Here is a 21,447-nt window from a genome sequence, read left to right as displayed (position 1 = left end):
ATGGGAATACAAAACATGTTTGTTTCAAAACGGCTGCCCATTTTCAGTAATATGGCATATTTGCTGCGGACTGTACTGGTAATTTTGAGCTGATGAAAACATAAAACCAGGCCTACACTACTCCTACGCTACACGTTTTTAAGAGTTAATACAAATTCTGACTAGAAATACAATAGGGGCTCTATTTCTGGAGTATAACCTTGAGAAAATATGACCGCAGCCTTTCATCACAGGCTACTCGATGTGTCAGATATGGTATTACTGATTAACTGCTTCAGAGAGTCTCCCCTGTGTTTTCATTCTTGTAGCTCCTTTACTGTTTAAGTCTGTAAGGTATACTCATTGCTGCAAGTCAAGGTTTTCTCCTGAACTATAAATTCATAGTCAACATACACAGGAGTAATGGACGCCTCACCCCCTGAAACAAACAAACAAACAAACAAACAAACAAACAAACAAACAAACAAACACACACACACACACACACACACACACACACATATATAAACAGTGGAGCCTCGTTTTTCGACCACAATCCGTTCCAGAAGGGTGTTCGAGAAATGAATCGTTCGAATTCCTAATCATGTATTCCCATTACAAATAATGTAAAAAATAAATCCGTTCCAAACACGAAAAAAACGCCTATTTTAAGCATTTTTTCATTTGCGCATGTTTGTCCAGTCGTGCAACTGCAACGCACCGCCGAACGCCCAACCGTAGCGCGTCGCCGACCGCGCAACTGCACCGCGCTGGTCGCATTATTGTGACAGAGCCATCGCTGAAATTTAGAAAATATTTTTAAAGTCCTGATGTACTTTCCAAAATTTAAGTGGACATCAGTGCGCAGGGAGCTTAATTTTGTCCGATCGCGCAACTGCAGCGCACCACCGAACGCGCAACCGTAGCACGCCGCCGACCGCGCAACTGCACCGCACTAGTCGCATTATTGTGACAAAGCGGTCGCTAAAATTTAGAAAATATTTTTAAAGTCCTAATGGACTTTCCAAAATTTAAGTGGACCTCAGTGCGCAGGGAGCTTAATTTGGTCGGATCGCGCAAACGCAGCGCGCCGGGCGCTTACAGACGCATTGCTATAGGAGCGTCTTTGTGTTTTAGGATGGCTTTACAGCTCTCACTTGCTTCCTTTGGAGGCATGATTAGAGTTGATGCAATCATCAGAGTAACGCTAACGTAATAACAAACGGAGTCAGTTGGCATGCGGGTCCTCTCGGCTCATCTGGTGAGGTTCGACAACCGAATTTCGTCCGACATCGGAAGCAAAAAAATCTCGATTTGTTCGAGAACCGGGACGTTCGAACACCGAGGCTCCACTGTATGTGTATATATATATATATTATATATATATATATAGTTATTTGTGTAGCTTTTACTGTATATAATACGAGGTGCTCATACATTTATTTGAGTTGACAGTCATAATGGCCCTCCAAAAGAAGCTATGACTACAATGCGGCCCGCGAAAAAAATGAGTTTGACACCCCTGTTCTACACCATTCACTTTATTGTGTGAAGGCGATGGCCATATATTATTCTCCACCATTCACTTTATTCACCATTCGCACTATTGTTATTCAACAATTTTATCCCCTCATTTTTTTGACGCTTAACTAGTTCCACATACTTCAACCGATTCACTCCATTCCACTTTTAACTTATTCCAAATATTCATGACACTGTTGCCTACATTTTTTTTCATTCCAAAAATGTTCTGTTTTCACAAAATTCACAAATTTCCGGCAAATTTTTCCCCATTCATTCTTAATGGCACATTCAACATTTCACATTTACGTCGTTCCAGTTTGAAATTCACATCATTCAGCACATTCAAATCACATTCGGAAAGATTCTCGACATTCCCAAAATTGCGAAATTAAAAAATTTCACGTTTCCACGTTTAAATTTTTTCAAAATTTCACAAAATTTCCTTTTTCACTTCTCATTTCTACATTTTTCAACCGATTCAACCCATTCCAACTCATTTACATCCTTCCAGTTTGAAATTCACATCATTCAGCACATTCAAATCACATAGGGGACATTCCCAAAATTGTCAAATTCAAAAATTTCACATTTTTACGTTTAAAATTTCGCAAAATTTCACAAAATTTCATTTTTGACTAATTTCTACATTTTTCAACCGATTCAACTCGTTCCAACTTTCAACTGTTCATCTTTTGCCTACCCATTCCACACCTTCACACTTACCAAAAATTCAAAATTTTCAATTTTGAAATTCACATTAAATTTTCCAAAATTTAGTTTTTCCCCTCTAATTTCTACATTTTTCAACCGGTGTAACCCATTCCAACTTTATTTACTTTGTTCACCTTATGCTTACCATATTCATCTCCTTCACCCCCACTTCCACTATGCTTACCCAATTCACCTTTTTACCCCTACTTCCACAGTGTGGCGGCCATCTTGGATTGACCCTGAAGTGACCCCAAATGACCTCAAAGTGAACCGGAAGTGCCCTAAATCAAACCGGAAGTGGCCTAAATTAAACCGAGAATGCCCCAAATAAACCAGATGTGACCTTTTTAAACCGAAAGTGACCCCAAATAAACCGGAAGAGATAAATAAAACCGGAAGTGCCCCAAATAAACTGGAAGTGGCCTAATTTAAACCGAAAGTGCCCCAAATAAACCGTAAGAGACCTAAATTAAACCGTACGTGATGCAAATAAACCGGAAGTGACCTAAATGAAACCGGAAGTGCCCAAATATACTGGAAGTGACCTCAACTAAACTGGAAGTGACTCCAAACAGGAAGTGCCCCAAATAAACCGGAAGTGAGCTTTTTAAACCGGAAGTGCCTTAAATTAAACCGGAAGTGCAGCAAATAAACCGGAAGTGACCTAAACGAAACCGGAAGTGTCCCAAATGAAACCAGTGACCCAAATAAACTGGAAGTGACTTATTTAAACCAGAAGTGACCCCAAATAAGCCGTAAGTGACCTCAGCTAAACCGGAAGTGCACTAAATTAAACCGGAAGTATCCCAAATAAACCGAAAGTGACCTTATTTCAACAAGAAGTACCCTAAATTAAACCAGAAGTGACCTAAATATAACATTTGCTCTAACTTTGACAATTTTTGTCCGATTCAACCCGTTTCAACTTTTGAACTCCAAAGTGAAACTTTACAACCTGTAGTTTTAATTTTGTTCCAAATTTCAAAAATGTTTGGGGCAATTTTTTTTTTTTTAAAATACCCATTCATAGTCCTCGCCTTCACACACAATTTCTCCAGAAGGGTTGAAACGGAAGACTCCATGAATGCGCTAAAAAATGAGCTTTTGCAACAAAATTGGGATCCGATATATAGGGAAATTGATACTAACAAAGCATATGATAAATTAAAAGTATTTAAGTCATTATATGATAAACATTGCCCAATTAAACGATACTGTAAAACACACAAGTACAATGAGAATCACTGGATGTCAAAGGGTCTGCGGAATCCCTGTAAAAAGAAAAATACATTATATAGGGAATTCATAAAGCATAGAAGTAAGGAATTAGAAGAAAAATATGAGAAGAATAAGAATAAGCTAACTAATATCTTAAGGAATTGCAAGAAAGACTATTATAATAACTTACTAGAAAATAACAAGCACAATATAAAAGGTATATGGAATATTCTAAATAACATAATTAGAAATAAATCTAGACATATTAATTACCCACAGTATTTTATATATAATGCTAAAACCATAAATGATAAGAATGAAGTTGCTAATACATTTAATAACTTTTTTGTAAATATTGGACCAAAACTAGCTGAGGAAATTAGACAATCAAGAATAGATAATGACAAATTACGTATTAGATAGAAATACAAATTCTATGTTTCTGAAGCCTGTAATAGAAAAAGAAATTATAGATATAGTACATTCCTGCAAAAACAAGACATCCACTGATTTCAATGATATTGACATGAAATCAGTAAAAACAGTCATTCATGGAATCTCCAAACCATTAACACACATCTTCAACTTGTCACTGCAAACTGGTCAATTTCCCAACAATATGAAAAGAGCAAAGGTCATTCCACTGTTCAAAACTGGAGACAAACACCCCTTCACTAATTACAGGCCCATCTCTATTCTCTCACAATTCTCAAAAATCTTAGAAAAAGTTTTCATCAGCAGGCTGGATAATTTTATAGAAAAACATGGTTTACTTACAGACAATCAATATGGATTCAGAGGCAACCGATCTACATCACATGCAGTAATTGAATTAATAGAAGAAATAACTAACTATGGATAAAAAGAAATATGCAGTGGGGGTGTTTATCGATTTAAAAAAAAGCATTTGATACAATAAACCATGATATATTAATACAATATGGGATTAGAGGTACTGCACTACATTGGATCATAAGTTATTTAAAAGACAGGAAGCAATTCATAAAAACAGAAGATGTACAGCCAAGCTGGTTGAACATTGTTTGTGGTGTGTCACAGGGGTCAGTGTTGGGACCAAAACTGTTTATCATGTACTTAAATGACATATGTAAAACTACTCAATTACTCAAATTCATTCTGTTTGCTGATGACACAAACATCCTTGGTACAGGTGAGAATTTGCAACAGCTTTTGAATAATATCAAATCAGAATTCATCAAAATAAAATCTTGGTTCAATACAAATAAGTTATCATTAAACTTAAGCAAAACAAAATTCATTATATTCGGTAATAGAAAGATTGACAGCAAGGCAGCAGTATAGATAGAGGGTGTTCGCATTGAAATCAAATTTCTTGGTGTGAAAATAAATGACGAAATCTGCTGGAAACCTCACATTAAATATATCTGTACAAAAATCTCTAAAAGCATTTCAGTCATACCTAAAGCCCGACACTAAACAGCAAATCAATCCGCACTCTGTTCCCTGGTTTCACCGTACTTTATTAATTGCGGAGGTCTGGGGCAACACATTCAAATATTCATTAGAGCCATTATTCATCCTTCAAAAAAGAGCCACAAGAATTATCAACAAAGTCAGTTACATTGAACATACCAATCCATTATTCATAAAGTCAAAAGTAATCAAATTGCAAGACACTATAGATTTAATGACAGCACAATTTATGTATAAAGCCAGAAATAATTTGTTGCCAAAACAACTACAGATAAGGTTTCATGATAGAGAAGGTTACGAATTGTGAGCGCCAATAAACTTCAGCGTACGAAATTGCCGGACCACAATCAAAAAACATTGCATAACGATCTACAGACTGAAGCTATGGAACAGCCTGAGCACGGAAATGAAACAATGTCCAACCAATTTAAAAATAAATACAAACTATCAATTTGGGCCAAATACAGGGAAGAGGGGTAGCATGGGTATAATAAAACAGTCCCATCTGTGTTATTATAAATATAGATGATTGATTATTGTATTGATTATATGGTATTGATCATAATGTATTGATTATATCATTGTTTATTATTGATTATTCTGATTATTAAATATTAGCACATGGTATTATTGTTCTGATTATTGTGCATTATTACATAAGTGTAGTAATGTGTGTGGTATGTAATTATGGTATATAAGTACATAGGTATAGAAAAATCTGTATTATGAATAGATAAAAGAGATGGGGTAGGATTTGAAAAGTTCTTTAACTTTTTCCTCCTACTTTTCGAGCTCTCCTAATTGTTGTTGTTTAAGTTATTTGCGACTTGCTTGGGACATTTTGTTATTGTCCTGTTTTCTTTTACCTTTGCTTTTTCCTTTTATATTTTACTGATATTTTTTTCTGTTTTTAAGCTCGAAATAAAATTGATCAATCAATCAATCAAAATTTCACAAAATTTCATTTTGCATCTCCAATTTCTACATTTTTCAACCGATTCAACCCAATCCAACTTTCAACTGTTCATCTTTTGCCTACCTATTCCACAACTTCCCACTTACAAAAAATTCCAAATTTTCAAATTTGAAATTCAACCAAATTCTCCAAATTTTCATTTTTCTACTCTAATTTCTACATTTTTCAACCGTTCAACCCATTCCAACTTTCAATTGTTCATCTTTTTTCTACCTATTCCACAACTTCCCACTTATCGAAAATTCCAAATTTTCGAATTTGAAATTCAACCATCCGTCCATCCATCCATTTTCTGAACCGCTTAGTCCCCACAGGGGTCGCGGGCGTGCTGGAGCCTATCCCAGCCGTCATCGGGCGGTAGGCGGGTGACACCCTGAACCGGTTGCCAGCCAATCGCAGGGCACACAGAGACAGACAACCATCCGCACCCACACTCACACCTAGGGACAATTTGGAGTCTTCAATCGGCCTACCAAGCATGTTTTTGGAATGTGGGAGGAAACCGGAGTGCCCGGAGAAAACCCACGCGGGCCCGGGGAGAACATACAAACTCCACACAGGGAGGGCCGGAGGTGGAATCGAACCCGCACCCTCCTAACTGTGAGGCGGACGTGCTACCCAGTGCGCCACCGAGCCGCCTAATTCAACCAAATTCTCCAAAATTCAGTTTTTCTACTCTAATTTCTACATGTTTCAACCAGTTCAACCCATTCCAACTTTCAACTGTTCATCTTTTGCCTACCTATTCCACAACTTCCCATTCACCGAAAATTCCAAAATTTCAAATTTGAAATTCACGCAAATTCTCCAAAATTTGGTTTTTCCCTTCTAATTTCTACATTTTTCAACCGATTCAACCCATTCCAACTTTATTCACTTTGTTCACCTTATGCTTACCATATTCACCCCCACTTCCACTATGCTTACCAAATTCACCCCTTCACCACCACTTCAACAGTGTGGCGGCCATCTTGGATTGACCCGGAAGTGCCCCAAAATGAACACAAAGTGAACCGGAAGTGTCCCAAAACAAACAGGAAGGGCCCCAAAATCAATAGTGACCCAATATGACCAGGTAGTGAACCGGAAGTGCCCCACCTTTACCAGGAAGTGAACTGGAAGTCAAGTCGGAAGTGACTCAAATCAAACCAGAAGTGACCCAAATAAACCGGAAGTGACCCCAGATAAACCGGAAGCGACCTCAGCTATACCGTAAGTGCACTAAATTAAAGCGGAAGTGCCCAAAATAAACCGGAAGTGACCTTATTTCAACAAGAAGTGCCCTAAATGAAACCTGAAGTGACCTAAACGAAACATTTGCTCTAACTTTTAAAATGTTTGTCCGATTCAACCCGTTTCAACTTTTGAACTCCAAAGTGAACCTCTTGAACCTGTAGTTTTCGTTTTGTTACAAATTTCAAAAATTTTTGGTGCAATTTTTGTTAAAATTCCAATTCATGGTCTTTGCCTTCACACACAATTTCTCAAGAAATTGCATTTTCTAATTAGTGTGAAGGTGAAGACCTTCACACTATTGTTATTCCTGTCCGTTTTCACAAAATTCAAAAATTTCCGACAAATTTTTCCCCATTCATTCTTAATGGCAGATTCAACATTTCACAATTACGTTGTTCCAGTTTGAAATTCATATCATTCAACACATTCAAATCACATTGGGGACATTCCCAAACCAGCCAAATTCAAAAATTTCACAACATTTCGTTTTTCACTTCTAATTTCTACATACTTCAACCGATTCAACTCGTTCCAACTTTCAACTGTTCATCTTTTGCCTACCTCTTCCACACCTGCCCACTTATGAAAAATTTCACATTTTCACGTTTCAAATGTGCGCAAAATTTCACACAATTTCCTTTTTCACTTATTATTTCTACATTTTTCAACCGATTCAACCCATTCCAAAGCATTTACATCCTCCCACTTTGAAATTCACGTCATTCAGCACATTAAAATCACATTGGGGACATTCCCAAAATTGCCAAATTCAAAAATTTCACGTTTCCACGTTTAAAATTTGTACAAAATTTTGCAAAATTTCACAAAATGTCATTTATCACTTCTAATTTCTACATTTTTCAACCGATTCAACTCGTTCCAACTTTCAACTGTTCATCTTTTGCCTACCTGACGTCATGATGGCGGCACGGATGGTCACCACGGTGAGTTTCTTTGTCTTATTTTGTGGGTTTTCTGTGTCCTCTGCTGTCCATCCCGGATCACTTTTACCAGAGAAGCGCTGTTTAACATCGCACACTCTTCTGGTATTTTCTCTCCTGTTCTCTCTTATCCAGACTGTTTGACGGAGATTTTAGCCGGAGCGGCGGTGCTATACAAGCTAGCACGACGAAGACGACATGGTAAAACGAGCCGGAGCCCTCGTAAAGCTGAGGCAGAGAGGGTTCCGTTCTGCCCTACCATCAATTCATCTGGCGAATGTCCGCGCCCTGGCGAACAAGATGGACGAACTGCTGCTCCTCACTTCAAGGAACACGGACATCAGCAGATCCGCCGCTCTGGGTTTTGTTGAAACGTGGCTTAACGGACGCACCCGCCACCACACTGTGGAGTTAGCTGGGTTTCGGCTACTGCGTGCAGAACCCAGAATCACAGGGAGGTGGTCTCTGTTTCTACATAAATGAACGTTGGTGTACTGATGTCATGGTGTTGAAAGAGTCTTGCAGCCCTCTCCTATAAACACTTCTCATAAACTGCCGGCCGTTCTATTCACCACGGGAGTTCTCCTCGATCGTCATGGCGGCTGTTTACATTCCACCATATGCACGTGCGAGTGAAGCCACGCAGATGCTGGCTGACCAGGTGACAGACATGGAGAAACTTCTACCAAATTCACTAATCATTGATCTGGGTGATCTTAACAGGGCGAACCTCACACACGAACTTCCCAGATACAGACAGCACATAACGTGTCCCACCAGAGGGGCACAGACACTGGACCACTGCTACACCATAATTAAGGATGCATTCCACTCTGTGGCTCGTGCAACTTTAGGACTCTCGGACCACTGTCTAGTTCATCTGATCCCGGCCTACAGGCAGAAACTAAGAACTTCTAAGCCTGTGGTGAGGACTGTGAGGAAGTGGACAGTGGAGTCAAGGCAGGACCCCCAAGCCAGCTTTGACCACACCGATTGGGGAGTTTTTGAAGCTGCAATTTCAGACTTGCGTGAACTCATTGACACTGCCACATCATACATCAGTTTTTGTGAGGATCTGTGTGTGCAGACTAAGACCTTCTGCACGTACAACAACGACAAACCTTGGTTTACACCGAGCAACTGGGAGCAGTAAAGCCATCCTAAAACACAAAGACGTTGCACGATCGGACCAAATTAAGCTCCCTGCGCACTGAGGTCCACTTAAATTTTGAAAAGTACATTAGGACTTTAAAAATATTTTCTAAATTTCAACGATGGCTCTGTCACAATAATGCGACCAGCGCGGTGCGCTGCAGTTGCGCGATCGGCCAAATATGAGCAAATGAAAAAATGCTTAAAAACGACGACTTTTTTTTTTTGGTCTTGAAACGGATTAAAAAATGTTCTATTATTTGTAATGGGAAAAATAGATTCGGAATTTGACCGATTCGCTTCTAGAACCGCCTTCTGGAACGGATTGTGGTCAAAAATCAAGATTTGACTGTATTTTTGCTATTCTTGTTAAAATCACACTTACATGTGAACTGGAAATGACAATAACACATAGTGAAAGCCAAATTGAGCAAATTGGCTATTTCAGAAGTGTGTGTCAGACTGGTAGCCCTTTGCCTTAATCAGTACCCAGGAATTAGCTCTCGGTTTAAGAAAGGTTGGTGACCCCTACAGTAGATGATTCTTAAAATTCAAACTTGTATAGCTAGCTGTAGTATATATACAGGTACTCTTGAGAAAGTTTGACCCTCTTGTTCTGGAGGAGGCATGGGCAAATATTAGATCTTGACGGTACAATAACCACGACCAAAAATATTGTAGGAACACGATAAAATGACTGCTTTAAAAGCACATATCCTACATGTCACAAGTTTTCGACCTGCTTTAATACAGAATCAACTTGTTTCCAGGTTTGACGCGAGTAATTCCTTCATAGGTCGAGACCCAACTAACTGCATTCAAAGTTTCTTAGAGGAAGCATTTGTATCTGTACATGTGTGACTTGGATACCAACAAGTTGGGAACCAGCCCCTTGTAACACAGAGATGAAGTGCTAGCACTGCATTTTATTTTTCCAAGTACGGACTAGAGATGCACCGATCCGATATCTGGATAGAATATCGGCCCTGATATCAACAAAATAGATGTATCGGGTATCGGAAAATGCAGCCGATCTGTGAGCCGATCCTTTCCTTAATCTATTGGGACGCGGGCTACGTCATAGGTCAGCAGCACGTGTGCCGCATGCCACGAGAGTTTTCTAAACAAACGCAAACATGGAGCGAACGAAAGAGTCAGCTGTGTGGAGGTAATTTAAACTGAACACGCCAACTAGCTCGACGGCAGTTTGTAATGTCTGCAAAGCTAATGTTGCCAGAGATGGTGGTAGTACTACCAATTATAGTACTACCAATTTAATTAAGCAACTCCAGAAACACAACGCAACGGAGCACCAGGAGTTCCAGCAGTTGAGCAGATCTAAGGGAGCAGGAGGCGGAACTAGACGGCAGTTAACGTTAGCAGATGTACTGCAAAGACGGGAGAAATCCTCAGGCAATCGCGCAAAAGCTATGAGAATTACTGAGAAAGTGCTGGAATTCATGGTTTTGGATGGACAACCGATGAGTGTTGTTAAAAACGAGGGCTTCCGACGTTTACTTGAGCACCGGGAGCCACGGTACAATTTGCCATCGCGCAAGTATTTTTCTGAGACCGCACTGTCAGAAATGTATGAGAAAGTGTGCGAACATTATTATGCTTGATTACTGTATTTGACCAAGTCACTTCTTTATTCTCTTGTCCCGATGCTATCTTTTATTTTTCCACATGTAGAGGTATGTAGCTTGTTAAATCAACCATAATATCGGATCGGTATCGGGTATCGACCGATACGCAAAGCCACGGCATCGGTATCGGTATCGAAACTAAAAAAGCCGGATCGGTGATTCTCTACTCAGGAGGCTGCGCAAAGTCAACGAGGAGGCCTACAGGAGCAGCGACCGGGACCTGTTCAAGCAGACTAGCAACACACTGAACCGAGAGGTCAGGAAAGCCAGGAGGTGTTACGGGGAGAGCCTGGAGAGATACCTCTCTGCCAATCCTGATCCCTCAACAGGGTGGAAAGGTCTGCGGAGCATCACGGGCTGCAAGAAACGAATCCCCCGTCCTGTGGAGAGCCCAAGGCTTGCAAACCAGCTAAACAGGTTCTACTGCAGGTTTGATCGGTCCTCCCACACAACGGGACCTCCTGCAGCACAATCAACATACTCACCTCCCCCCACAACCGCTCTGTCCATACCTCCATCACAGTTGTCACCTACTCTCTCCCTTGCAGAGGCCACGCCCTTGAGTGCGCCAGATGTTCCGGAGACAAAAGATCAGGAAGGCACCAGGCCCGGACGGCGTGTCACCTTCCTGCTTGAAAGTCTGTGCTGAACAACTGGCACCCACCTTTGAACGGATCTTCAACCGTTCCCTGGAGCTGTGTGAGGTGCCCTCGTGCTTCAAGAGCTCCACCAAGAAGCCAAGAAGCCCGCCATCACAGGTTTGAATGACTATAGACCTGTCGCTCTGACATCTGTCACTTTGAGGCTTGTATTAACCCCTAATCATGCCTCCAAAGAAAGCAAGTGGGAGCAATAAAGCCATCCTAAAACACAAAGACGCTCTTAAAGCAATGCAACCGTGAGCACCCAGCGCGCTGCGGTTGCGCGATCGGACCAAATTAAGCTCCCTGCGCACTGAGGTCCATTTAAATTTTGGAAAGTACATCAGGACTTTAAAAATATTTTCTAAATTTTAGCGACGGCTCTGTTACAATAATGCGACCAGCGCTGTGCAGTTGCGCGGTGGGCGACGCGCTACGGTAGCGCTTTCGGCGGTGCGCTGCAGTTGCGCCATCAGACAAATGTGCGCAAATGATAAAATGCTTAAAAAAGGTGTGGCTTTTTGTCTTGAAATGGATTAAAAAAATTTCCATTATTTGTAATGGGAAAAATAGATTCGGAATTTGACCGATTCGCTTCTTGAACCGCCTTCTGGAACGGATTGTGGTCAAAAACCAAGGTTTGACTATTTTTGCTATTCTTGTTAAAATCACACATGTGAACTGGAAATGACAATAACAAAACATAGTGAAAGCCAAATTTCAGAAGTGTGTGTCAAACTGGTAGCCTTTTGCCTTAATCAGTACCGAGGAAGTAGCTCTCGGTTTAAGAAAGGTTGGTGACCCCTGCTCTACACCAACGATTTCTCCTCAGGTGACTCTCCTGTGAAGCTCCTGAAGTATGCAGACGACACCACTCACATCTGACTGATTGGGGACGGTGATGAGACTGCGTACAGACAGGAGGTGGAGCGGCTGGTCCACTGGTGCAGCCGAAACCACCTGGAGTTGAACCTGCTCAAGACAGTGGAGATGACAGTGGACTTCAGGCGAGACCCTTCACCACTTTCACCCTTCACTATCCGCAGTAATACTATTCTTTCCACAGACACCTTCACGTTCCTGGGAACCACAATCTCTCGGGTCCTGAAATGGACCGGCCACATAGACTCTTCCGGAGAAGAAGGCCCAGCAGAGGCTGTACTTCCTGAGACAGCTCAAGCAGTTCAACCTGCCGCTGTCTTCTACACTGCCATCATCCAGTTATCATCTGCACCTCCATCACTGTCTGGTTTGGATCAGCCTCCAAACAAGACAAGCACAGACTGCAATGGACAATCAGGACTGCAGAAAAGATAATTGGGATCAACCTTCCATCTATCCAAGACTTGTACCTGTCTAGGACCAGGAACTGTGCAAGTAACATCTCTACAGACCCCTCTCACCCAGGTTGCAGTCGGTTTTAACTACTCCCCTCCGGACGGCGTTATTGAGCTCTGTACGCCAAAACCAGCAGACACAGAGACAGCTTCTTCCCCCAGGCTGTTGCTCTGATGAACTCACACCACTCTTAGAGTCTCAGAGTCACTGCTGTGCAATAACATCCTGCTCCCCACACCCGTTTTGAATTGTCTACACTATTTGTACTATGTGTCCTCTCTGCATCCATTGCAGCCTGGTCATCCTGGAAGAGGGATCCTCCCATCTGTGGTCTCTTCTCAAGGTTTCTCATTTCCCCTAGTTGGAGTTTTGAGTTTTTCCTTGCCATCCTGGGAGTTTAAGATCAGGGAATGCCTGAGAATATTTGTCATTTTTCACACATCCTGAGTGTTGTTAGTCACCTAAATGTTGAACAGAGGCTGTGATGTACCGAAGTCAAATTCCTTGTTTGGCACGCCCAAACATGGCGAACAAAAATTCTTGAATCTTGAACCTATTCCACACCATTTACCAAAAAATTCCACATTTTTCACTTATTTCTAAATTTTTCAACCGATTAAACCCATTGCAAAGCATTTACATCCTTCCAGTTTGAAATTCACATCATTCAGCACATTCAAATCACATTGGGGACATTCCCAAAATTGCCGAATTAAAAAATTTCACGTTTTATATTTGCACAGAATTTTGCGAAATTTCACAAAATTTCATTTTTCACTTCTAATTTCTACATTTTTCAACCGATTCAACCCATTCCAACTTTATTCATTTTGTTCACCTTATGCTTACCATATTCACCCCCTTCAACCCCACTTCCACTATACTTACACAATTCAACCCTTGACCCCCACTTCCAGTGTGGCAGCCATCTTGGATTGACCCTGAAGTGCCCCCAATGAAGCCAGAATGAACTGGAACTGCTCCAAATCAAACCGGAAGTGACCCCAAATAAACCGGAAGTGACCTCAGGTAAACCAGAGGTGACCTTTAGAAACCGGAAGTGACCCCAAATAAACCAGAAGTGACCTAAGCTAAACCGAAAGTGCCCTAAATTAAACGGAAGTGACCTTATTTCAACAAGAAGTGCCCTAAATGAAACCAGAAGTGACCTAAATTTAACATTTGCTCTAACTTTTACAATTTTTGTCCGATTCAAACCATTTAAACTTTTGAACTCCAAAGCAAACCTCTTGAACCCATAGTTTTCGTTTCGTTTCAAATTTCAAACATTTTTGTCGTAATTTATTTTTTTTAAATTCCCATTCATTCTCTATGGGGATTCAACATTTGCTCTAACTTCTACATTTTTTAACCGATTCAACCCGTTCCAACTTTCAACTGTTCAACATTTTCCTACCTATTCCACAACTTTCCACTTACCAAAAATTCTAAATTTTCAATTTTGAAATTCACGCCAAATTCTCCAAAATTTCATTTTTCAACTCTAATTTCTACATTTTTCAACCGATTCAACCCATTCCAACTTTCAACTGTTCATAACTTTCCTACCTATTCCACAACGTCCCACTTACCAGAAATTAAAAATTCAATTTTGAAATTCACCACAATTCTCCAAAATTTTGTTTTACACTTCCATTTTCTACATTTCTCAAGTAATTCAACTCGTTTCAACATCATTCGGCAGCATTCCCCAAGACGTTATTCAAAGTCTTCGCCTTCACACGCAATTTCTCCAGAAATTGCATTTTCTAGTTGTTACTACTGTCCACTGTTGTGCCGTTTGTCCGATCGCGGTTTGCTTCATGTGCGCGCCGATTGATCCACAGCTCCGGCACAATCCTTTAAGTTTGCCTCACATCGTACGAGCAGCGTACACGCATGACTGCAGCCGTTACGCAGCAGCACGTCGCCGAACGGTTGCCAGCAAATATATTTTGTTGTCTCGATGACTTGTTTGGTGTTGCCGAGAGTATTTCATTTATGGTTATTTAGTAGGGGTGGGAATCTTGAGGCACCTCATGATTCGATTACGATTCAGAGGCTACGATTCGATTATAAAACGATTATTGATTCATTTTTAATTTACCGTAATTTCCGGTGTATAATAGAATTCGGGAATATTTTAATTTTTTCTTACATAAGCCGCACCGGACTATAAGCCGCACGTGCACACACGTTTTTTACAACGAAAGACAGTACACAGAAAAAGTTTTAATAACATACTTTAACATGTCTTTCTAAACATTGCCTGTGACGCAGCAGTAGTACCGCAGCATCACGGAAGTGTGCATGCGAGTTATTAACAAAGAAATACTGGACACAGAAAGCTTTTTTAAAGTTTTAATAACATACCTTAACATTTCTTTTGAAACACTGCCTGTGACGCGGCAGTAATACCGCAGCAACACGGAAGTAACACAGCACTAATAGGGTTTGATTAAATAAAACATACCGGTAAAAGTCACTGAGACGCGGCGGTAACACAGCAGCAACACGGTAGCACAGCACTAACAGGGCTGGTTAAAAAAACATACTAGTGAAAGTTAAAAAAAGAGCCGTCTTCATCTTCCTCATGTGCACTGAAACCATCCAAGTCTTCCTCCTCAATTTCCGATTGGAATAGCGTTAGATATCCTTCGCCACACACTTTCTCAGTATCTCTTTCATCGTTGTTTTTATCCATTTCTTCTAGCATTTTCCATGATGAGGGTCTGTTCATGCTAATCTTATTCATGCACGAAGCGCTAAATTACATTACACTAGCGAGCGACATGTATAGCTCCAGAGTAGACGCAACCACGAAATAAAGAAAAGGGTGCCGCAACATAATGTCATCAACATCGACTGCCTTTAGCTTAAAAACGGCATCATATGCATTTCTTTTGTCCCCCATAATGACTGTTTGTGTATAAAAGCTTCCTTTCAGTAATGTCCGTCTTGATCGTGTTCTGCGTGATGCGCGAAATGTTGTAAACAGAAACTAGCACGTCTTCTTCGGCGCATTATCTCTTCTTCGTCTGTCTTGCACTTGCTTCCTGCTAGAGCGCCCCCTCGAGGCCGTAGGCCGTAAAAATCCATAAGTACGCCGCGCCGCCGTTTAAGGTTCATAGTAACCTTCTGAATAAAATGCATTAAAAGTTCACATTCATTACAACTTGTTTTTGGTGAGCAAAATGTCAGAAGAATTGAATTTAAATGCTGATTGATTGGGTTTTAATACAATGCAGATGGTCCAAACAGCGCCACTGCTTTGTGTAATCTCTGAGTCACATGGCAGCGTAAGAGAAAGGGTTTAGAGCACAGGTGTCAAACTCAAGGCCCGGGGGCCAGATACGGCCCGCCACATCATTCTATGTGGCCCGCGAAGACAAATTGTGCATCAAATTCGTGTGTCATTACTAGAATTGCAAATTGTCTTCACTTTTAATATCTTTTTTAAAAATATTTGACCAGTTTTTACTCGTCTGATTTGAAAACGAGTTATTTGTCAGTTTGTTTTGAAGCTTTTACTGTATATAATAGTGTTAAGTGTAAAAGTGATCAAGTCATCACAAAAATCATGAAAAAAATCGTATATAAGCCGCGCCTGGCTATAAGCCGCGGGGTTCAAAATTTTGAAAAAAAGTCGCGGCTTATACACCGGAAATTACGGTATGTATATGATGCCCTTGTTCCACGTTTCTTTTTGTCTCGCTGAATGTGGCTTTCATGCATTGCTCTTGTTTGAAGCACGTGTGCTTTCAGCTCCCACTCATCGGTTATGAAATGCACAGTTAGAGTAACAAATGACTCGGTGGCTACAGACGTCCACACATCACGTTACGGCGACTCGGTCTGCATTCAACAGCGATGATGTTATTTCTGCTTTAGTCTGCTTGTAGAGTGCCGGGACGGCCAAGTCGGTGAATCGGTGAATTGCGAATCGTTCTCGAATCTTCCACGGCCGAATCGCGATTAATCTAAGAATCGGAAATTTCCCCCACCTCTATTATTTAATATAGCAGAACCGTTACGCGCAGTTGATTATGTCATGTGTGCCGTCTACTAGTGTTGTGTGACGTCAGAAGTTGAGCGTTTACTTAGGTGCTGTATTTTTCTCTGTTGCAGAATTAGCATCTTTCCGCTAACTCGTTAGCCTGCCCAGTACTTATTGTTGGTGACGGTACTTCATGGATTTCACTTATCGCGGCTGGTTTTTGGAACAAATTATCCACGATAAACGAGGGATTGCTGTACGTATATCGTATGGAATTGTATGCTTTTGTCTGAATTTCACCATCAGCGCCATCCAAGAGTCAATCATTATGTAGGGTAATCACGATTAACTTGCTATGAACACAGCAACCTTGCTTATTTTACCACATGAAAACGATGTAATTCTTTTAGTTAGATAATAAAAATTTAATTTCATTCTGTCCATATTAAATATCCCAAAATCAACATCATTTTATCGATATTGCTATTGCTATCAACAACAATACGGTGTGTTTTTTCCAATATTGTGCATTATATGTAAGTTATAAGTTGTAACAATTAAACTAAGCATACATTGAGCCCACTTCTTTTTCCACTTACATAATAATGCATTTTAAGATTTCTTGTGGTACGTGTTAAATATCACATTAATGTAGACATTCCTCTCTTTTAACATTAAAATGGTCGACTATCACATCACGCATCCAGAAGTACAGCATATTGGTTAAAACCCAGAAGGGCGATTCGAATAACAGACGCTGGGCATCGTGTTGATTGTTGCGTTCTGTAATCAGAAAGCCCATGTGCTGTCTTACCTTGTCCAGTTCGTCGTGTAACTCTGACAGGGTGGGTCTGATAAGCTTCTCCCCCAACGGTGCGGCTGTATGGCGGTAGAAATCGATGTTGGGCACGGCATCGATGGTATTATGGCCAAAGGTCCTCAGGTAATAGGTGTTCGTGTGGGTGTCATAGTGATAGTGATGCTGGCCGCCGCCAGTGGATGAATGTAAACTAGTCTCGCTCATCACAGTGTCCCCATTCTGCATCCCGTCGACAGGCGCTGCCTCTGGAGAAACCGGACTCCCAGCCCCGCTTGGGTCTATAAAGTTCACCACCCGAAAGCGTCCTTTAGCTTCCTCGCCGCTTGTCCCCGGGTATTCGGGAGGAGCATCAACAGTGGCCTTGTAGCCGGATGGGACAGTGTTGGAAGCTTCAGAACTCGGCGACTCATCTACGGCTGCAGCAGCAGCCTCAGCCACAAGATCCACCTGGAAACGACTCTGACTAGGCGTCGGACCAGGCGGCTTCTGCCCCGCGTCAGGCGCTAAAAATTCATTCTCCACCGGGGCGTTCTCTCCTGGAGCGGGAGCTGTGGTTGATGGCGCCGACATGGTACACTCAACGCAAACTAACGGGAAAACCGTAGATGAGAAAGCACGTTAGGCCCACAAACCAATCGAGAGCAAGTTGGTCCACGACAAGCAGCACTGTGCCGTTCTCTGAACTCTTTAGCGAAACGCGCTTGGAAAGCCGTATGGACCGCGGGAACAACAGACAATTCCACGTTTGTGCAAAACAAGATGGAAACTTTCAAGCCACCTAAAGACTTGTTCTTCCGCAGCCGTAAATATCAAAAGGCTGTAATTTTCTTTGTCTCCCACCAAACTTCAGTCCGTCGAGCTAGCGTCTTCCTGTAATTCAGGGCAGGATGCTGTTGCCGACCTTGCCGCAACTCCTCCTAGCTTCCTAGCGGCTCCCTCGCCAGTAATATATACACTGCAGACGGTCGGCATCATTGAAGGAAGGGTGGGCTCCTGTGACGCGTGACCTCGCGAGACGTGAACGTTCACGTCTCGTTTTACAGGCCCGCAAGGGAGGGGGTGGGGTACTACGTGAGCGCCACAATGGAAACAGACACGTTTTAATTTATTTCTACTAGTGACGCATTAGTATGACCCATAAAATTCTTCATTATACTGTTTATTTAGTTTCTATTTTTTATAGTTAAGTGTTTTATCATGGAGAAAAATATGATTAGAAAAAAGCGTCAGGACAATTGCAGTGCAATGTTTTACTTTTTTTTTCTTTATTTGTTTTAATAGATAGGGGGAATTAGAAATGCTGCAAAACAATGAAAGCAGAAACTGGCAGAGCACTTTGCAACTCATATGTGTGTATATGTTTAAATTGTTAGAAAAAGGAATGTCCTGTCACATGGTTCTCTTTTGCCTCAAGCAGGCTCTAATTGACATATACAACACAAGACAATACAATGCATATAATTATTTATATAAGACTTTCACAACAGCTTTAGTCGTAACAAAGCGTTTTACATGTAACATAAAATACAACAGAACACATCACATACATTTGAAAGGTAAACTATCTGCTGTCGTGTCCATTGACAAATAGAGGGATTAAGGGAGGATGGTTCAGTTCTCTTGTCCCATTTAGATCCACTTCACAGTTCAAGTCACACACCATCGGCTCCAACCAACTCGAATAATATTCATAGTAGCATCAACTGAGTTGTATTTCAGAAGCTCTTGGTTTCAGCACACAGTACGATCAGGAAGCCGCTGGTGAAATATTGTATGAAGAAATAGGAAATTTCCTTACAAGAGCATGGTACTATATGGTACAAAAAGACCTGCACAACACCCTTAATCAGAAAGAGGATAGGTTTGCAATCTGCACAAATGGAATACATTCCCAGCGCTCATTTAAGCACACGAAATGAACATTAGTAAAGTACAATACAACTTTATATAGCATATTTTACAACAGGTGCATCTGTAACAAAGCGCTTCACATATAGCAATGGGACTACACAAAAACAGTGAAATTAGTCAATTGAAACACAAATTGATAAACAGTTCCTGAACAGTGACGCCCGGACGCGGGTCACCGGGGCCCCCCTCTGGAGCCTGGCGTGGGGCTCGAAGGCGAGCGTCTGGTGGCCAGGCCTTCGCCCATGGGGCCCGGCCGGGCACAGCCCGAAAAGGAAACGTGGGTCCCCCTTTCCATGGGCTCACCACCTGTGGCAGGGAACAAAGGGGTCGGGTGCATTGTGAGCTGGGCGGCGGCCAAAGGCAGGGACCTTGGCGGTCCGATCCCCGGCTGCAGAAGCTGGCTCTTGGGACATGCAATGTCACCTATCTGGCTGGAAAGGAGCCCGAACTGGTGTGCGAGGCAGAAAAGTTCAGACTAGACGTAGTCGGACTAGCCTCCACACAAAGTTTGGGTTCTGGTACTAGCCCTCTCGAGAGGGGCTGGACTCTTTTCCACTCTGGAGTTGCCCACGGTGAGAGGCGTCGAGCAGGGGTGGGTATACTTATTGCCCCCCAGCTGGGCGCCTGCACATTGGGGTTCACCCTGGTGAACGAGAGGGTAGCCTTGCTCCGCCTTTGGGTGGGGGGACGGGTCCTGACTGTTGTTTGTGTCTATGCACCAAACAACAGCTCAGAGTACCCACCCTTCTTGGGGTCCCTGGAGGAAGTGCTGGAGAGTGCTCCTTCTGGGGACTCCATTGTCCTACTTGGTGACTTCAATGCTCACATGGGCAATGACAGTGAGACCTGGAAGGGCGTGACTGGGAGGAACGGCCCCCCGATCTGAACCCGAGCGGTGTTCTATTATTGGACTTCTGTGCTCGACACGGATTTTCTATAATGAACACCACGTTCAAACATAAGGGTGTCCATGTGTACACTTGGCACCAGGACACCCTAGGCCGCAGTTCGATGATCAACTTTGTAGTTGTGTCATCGGATTTGCAGCCGCATGTTTTGGACACTCGGGCGAAGAGAGAGACAGAGCTGTCAACTGATCACCACCTGGTGGTGGGTTGGCTCCGATAGTAGGGGAAGATGCTGGTCCGACCTGGCAGACCCAAACACTCTGTGAGGGTCTGCTGGGAACGTCTGGCAGAATCCTCTGTCAGGAAGAGCTTCAACTCCCACCTCCGGCAGGGCTTTTCCCACGTCCCGGGGGAGGCGGGGGACATTGAGTCCGAGTGGACCATGTTCCGCACCTCCATTGTTGAGGCGGCCGACCGGAGCTGTGGCTGTAAGGTCGTTGGTGCCTGTCGTGGCGGCAATCCCCGAACCCGCTGGTGGACACCGGCGGTAAGGGATGCCGTCAAGCTGAAGAAGGAGTCCTATCGGGCCGTTTTGGCCTGCGGGACTCCGGAGGCAGCTGACAGGTACCGGATGGCCAAGTGGAACACGGCTTCGGCGGTTGCTGAGGCAAAAACCCGGGCGTGGTAGGACTTTGGCGAGGCCATGGAGAGTGACTTCCGGACGGCTTCGAGGAAATTCTGGTCCACCATCCGGCGTCTCAGGAGGGGGAAGCAGTGCAACGTCAATACTGTTTACAGTGGGGATGGCGTGCTGCTGACCTCGACTCGGGACGTCGTGAGTCGGTGGGGAAAATACTTCAAAGACCTCCTCAATTCCACCTACACGCCTTCCATTGTGGAAGCAGGGCCTGGAGACTCTGAGGCAGACTCTCCAATCTCTGGGGTCGAAGTCACTGAGGTAGTTAAAAAACTCCTCGGTGTCAAGGCTCCGGGGGTGGATGAGATCCGCCCGGAGTTCTTAAAGGCTCTGGATGTTGTGGGGCTGTCATGGCTG

The 21,447-nt window shown here is 42.6% G+C and overlaps 1 protein-coding gene across 3 annotated transcripts in view; it reads right to left on the bottom strand.

Annotated features, from left to right (window-relative positions):
• slc12a2 (solute carrier family 12 member 2) overlaps positions 1–18,643 on the bottom strand; it is a 106,273-nt gene extending 87,630 nt beyond the window's left edge. For 2 of the 3 annotated variants that reach the window (XR_015861812.1, XM_088392510.1), the window contains exon 1: positions 17,629–18,642. Coding sequence is in view for 2 of the 3 variants with exons in the window: in XM_088392510.1 (XP_088248636.1) it covers positions 17,629–18,204 (576 nt within the window). In the remaining variant the exon portion in view is untranslated. Of the gene's footprint in view, positions 1–17,628 lie in introns of all 3 variants that reach the window. The other variant, XM_088392511.1, reaches the window with a different exon arrangement.
• Positions 18,644–21,447: the final 2,804 nt, after the last annotated feature.

This window comes from Syngnathus floridae, chromosome 12 (assembly GCF_059516105.1).
Source record: "Syngnathus floridae isolate MCC-2025c chromosome 12, RoL_Sflo_1.0, whole genome shotgun sequence".
NCBI lineage: Eukaryota > Metazoa > Chordata > Actinopteri > Syngnathiformes > Syngnathidae > Syngnathus > Syngnathus floridae.
This window is presented reverse-complemented; position numbering and strand designations above follow the sequence as displayed.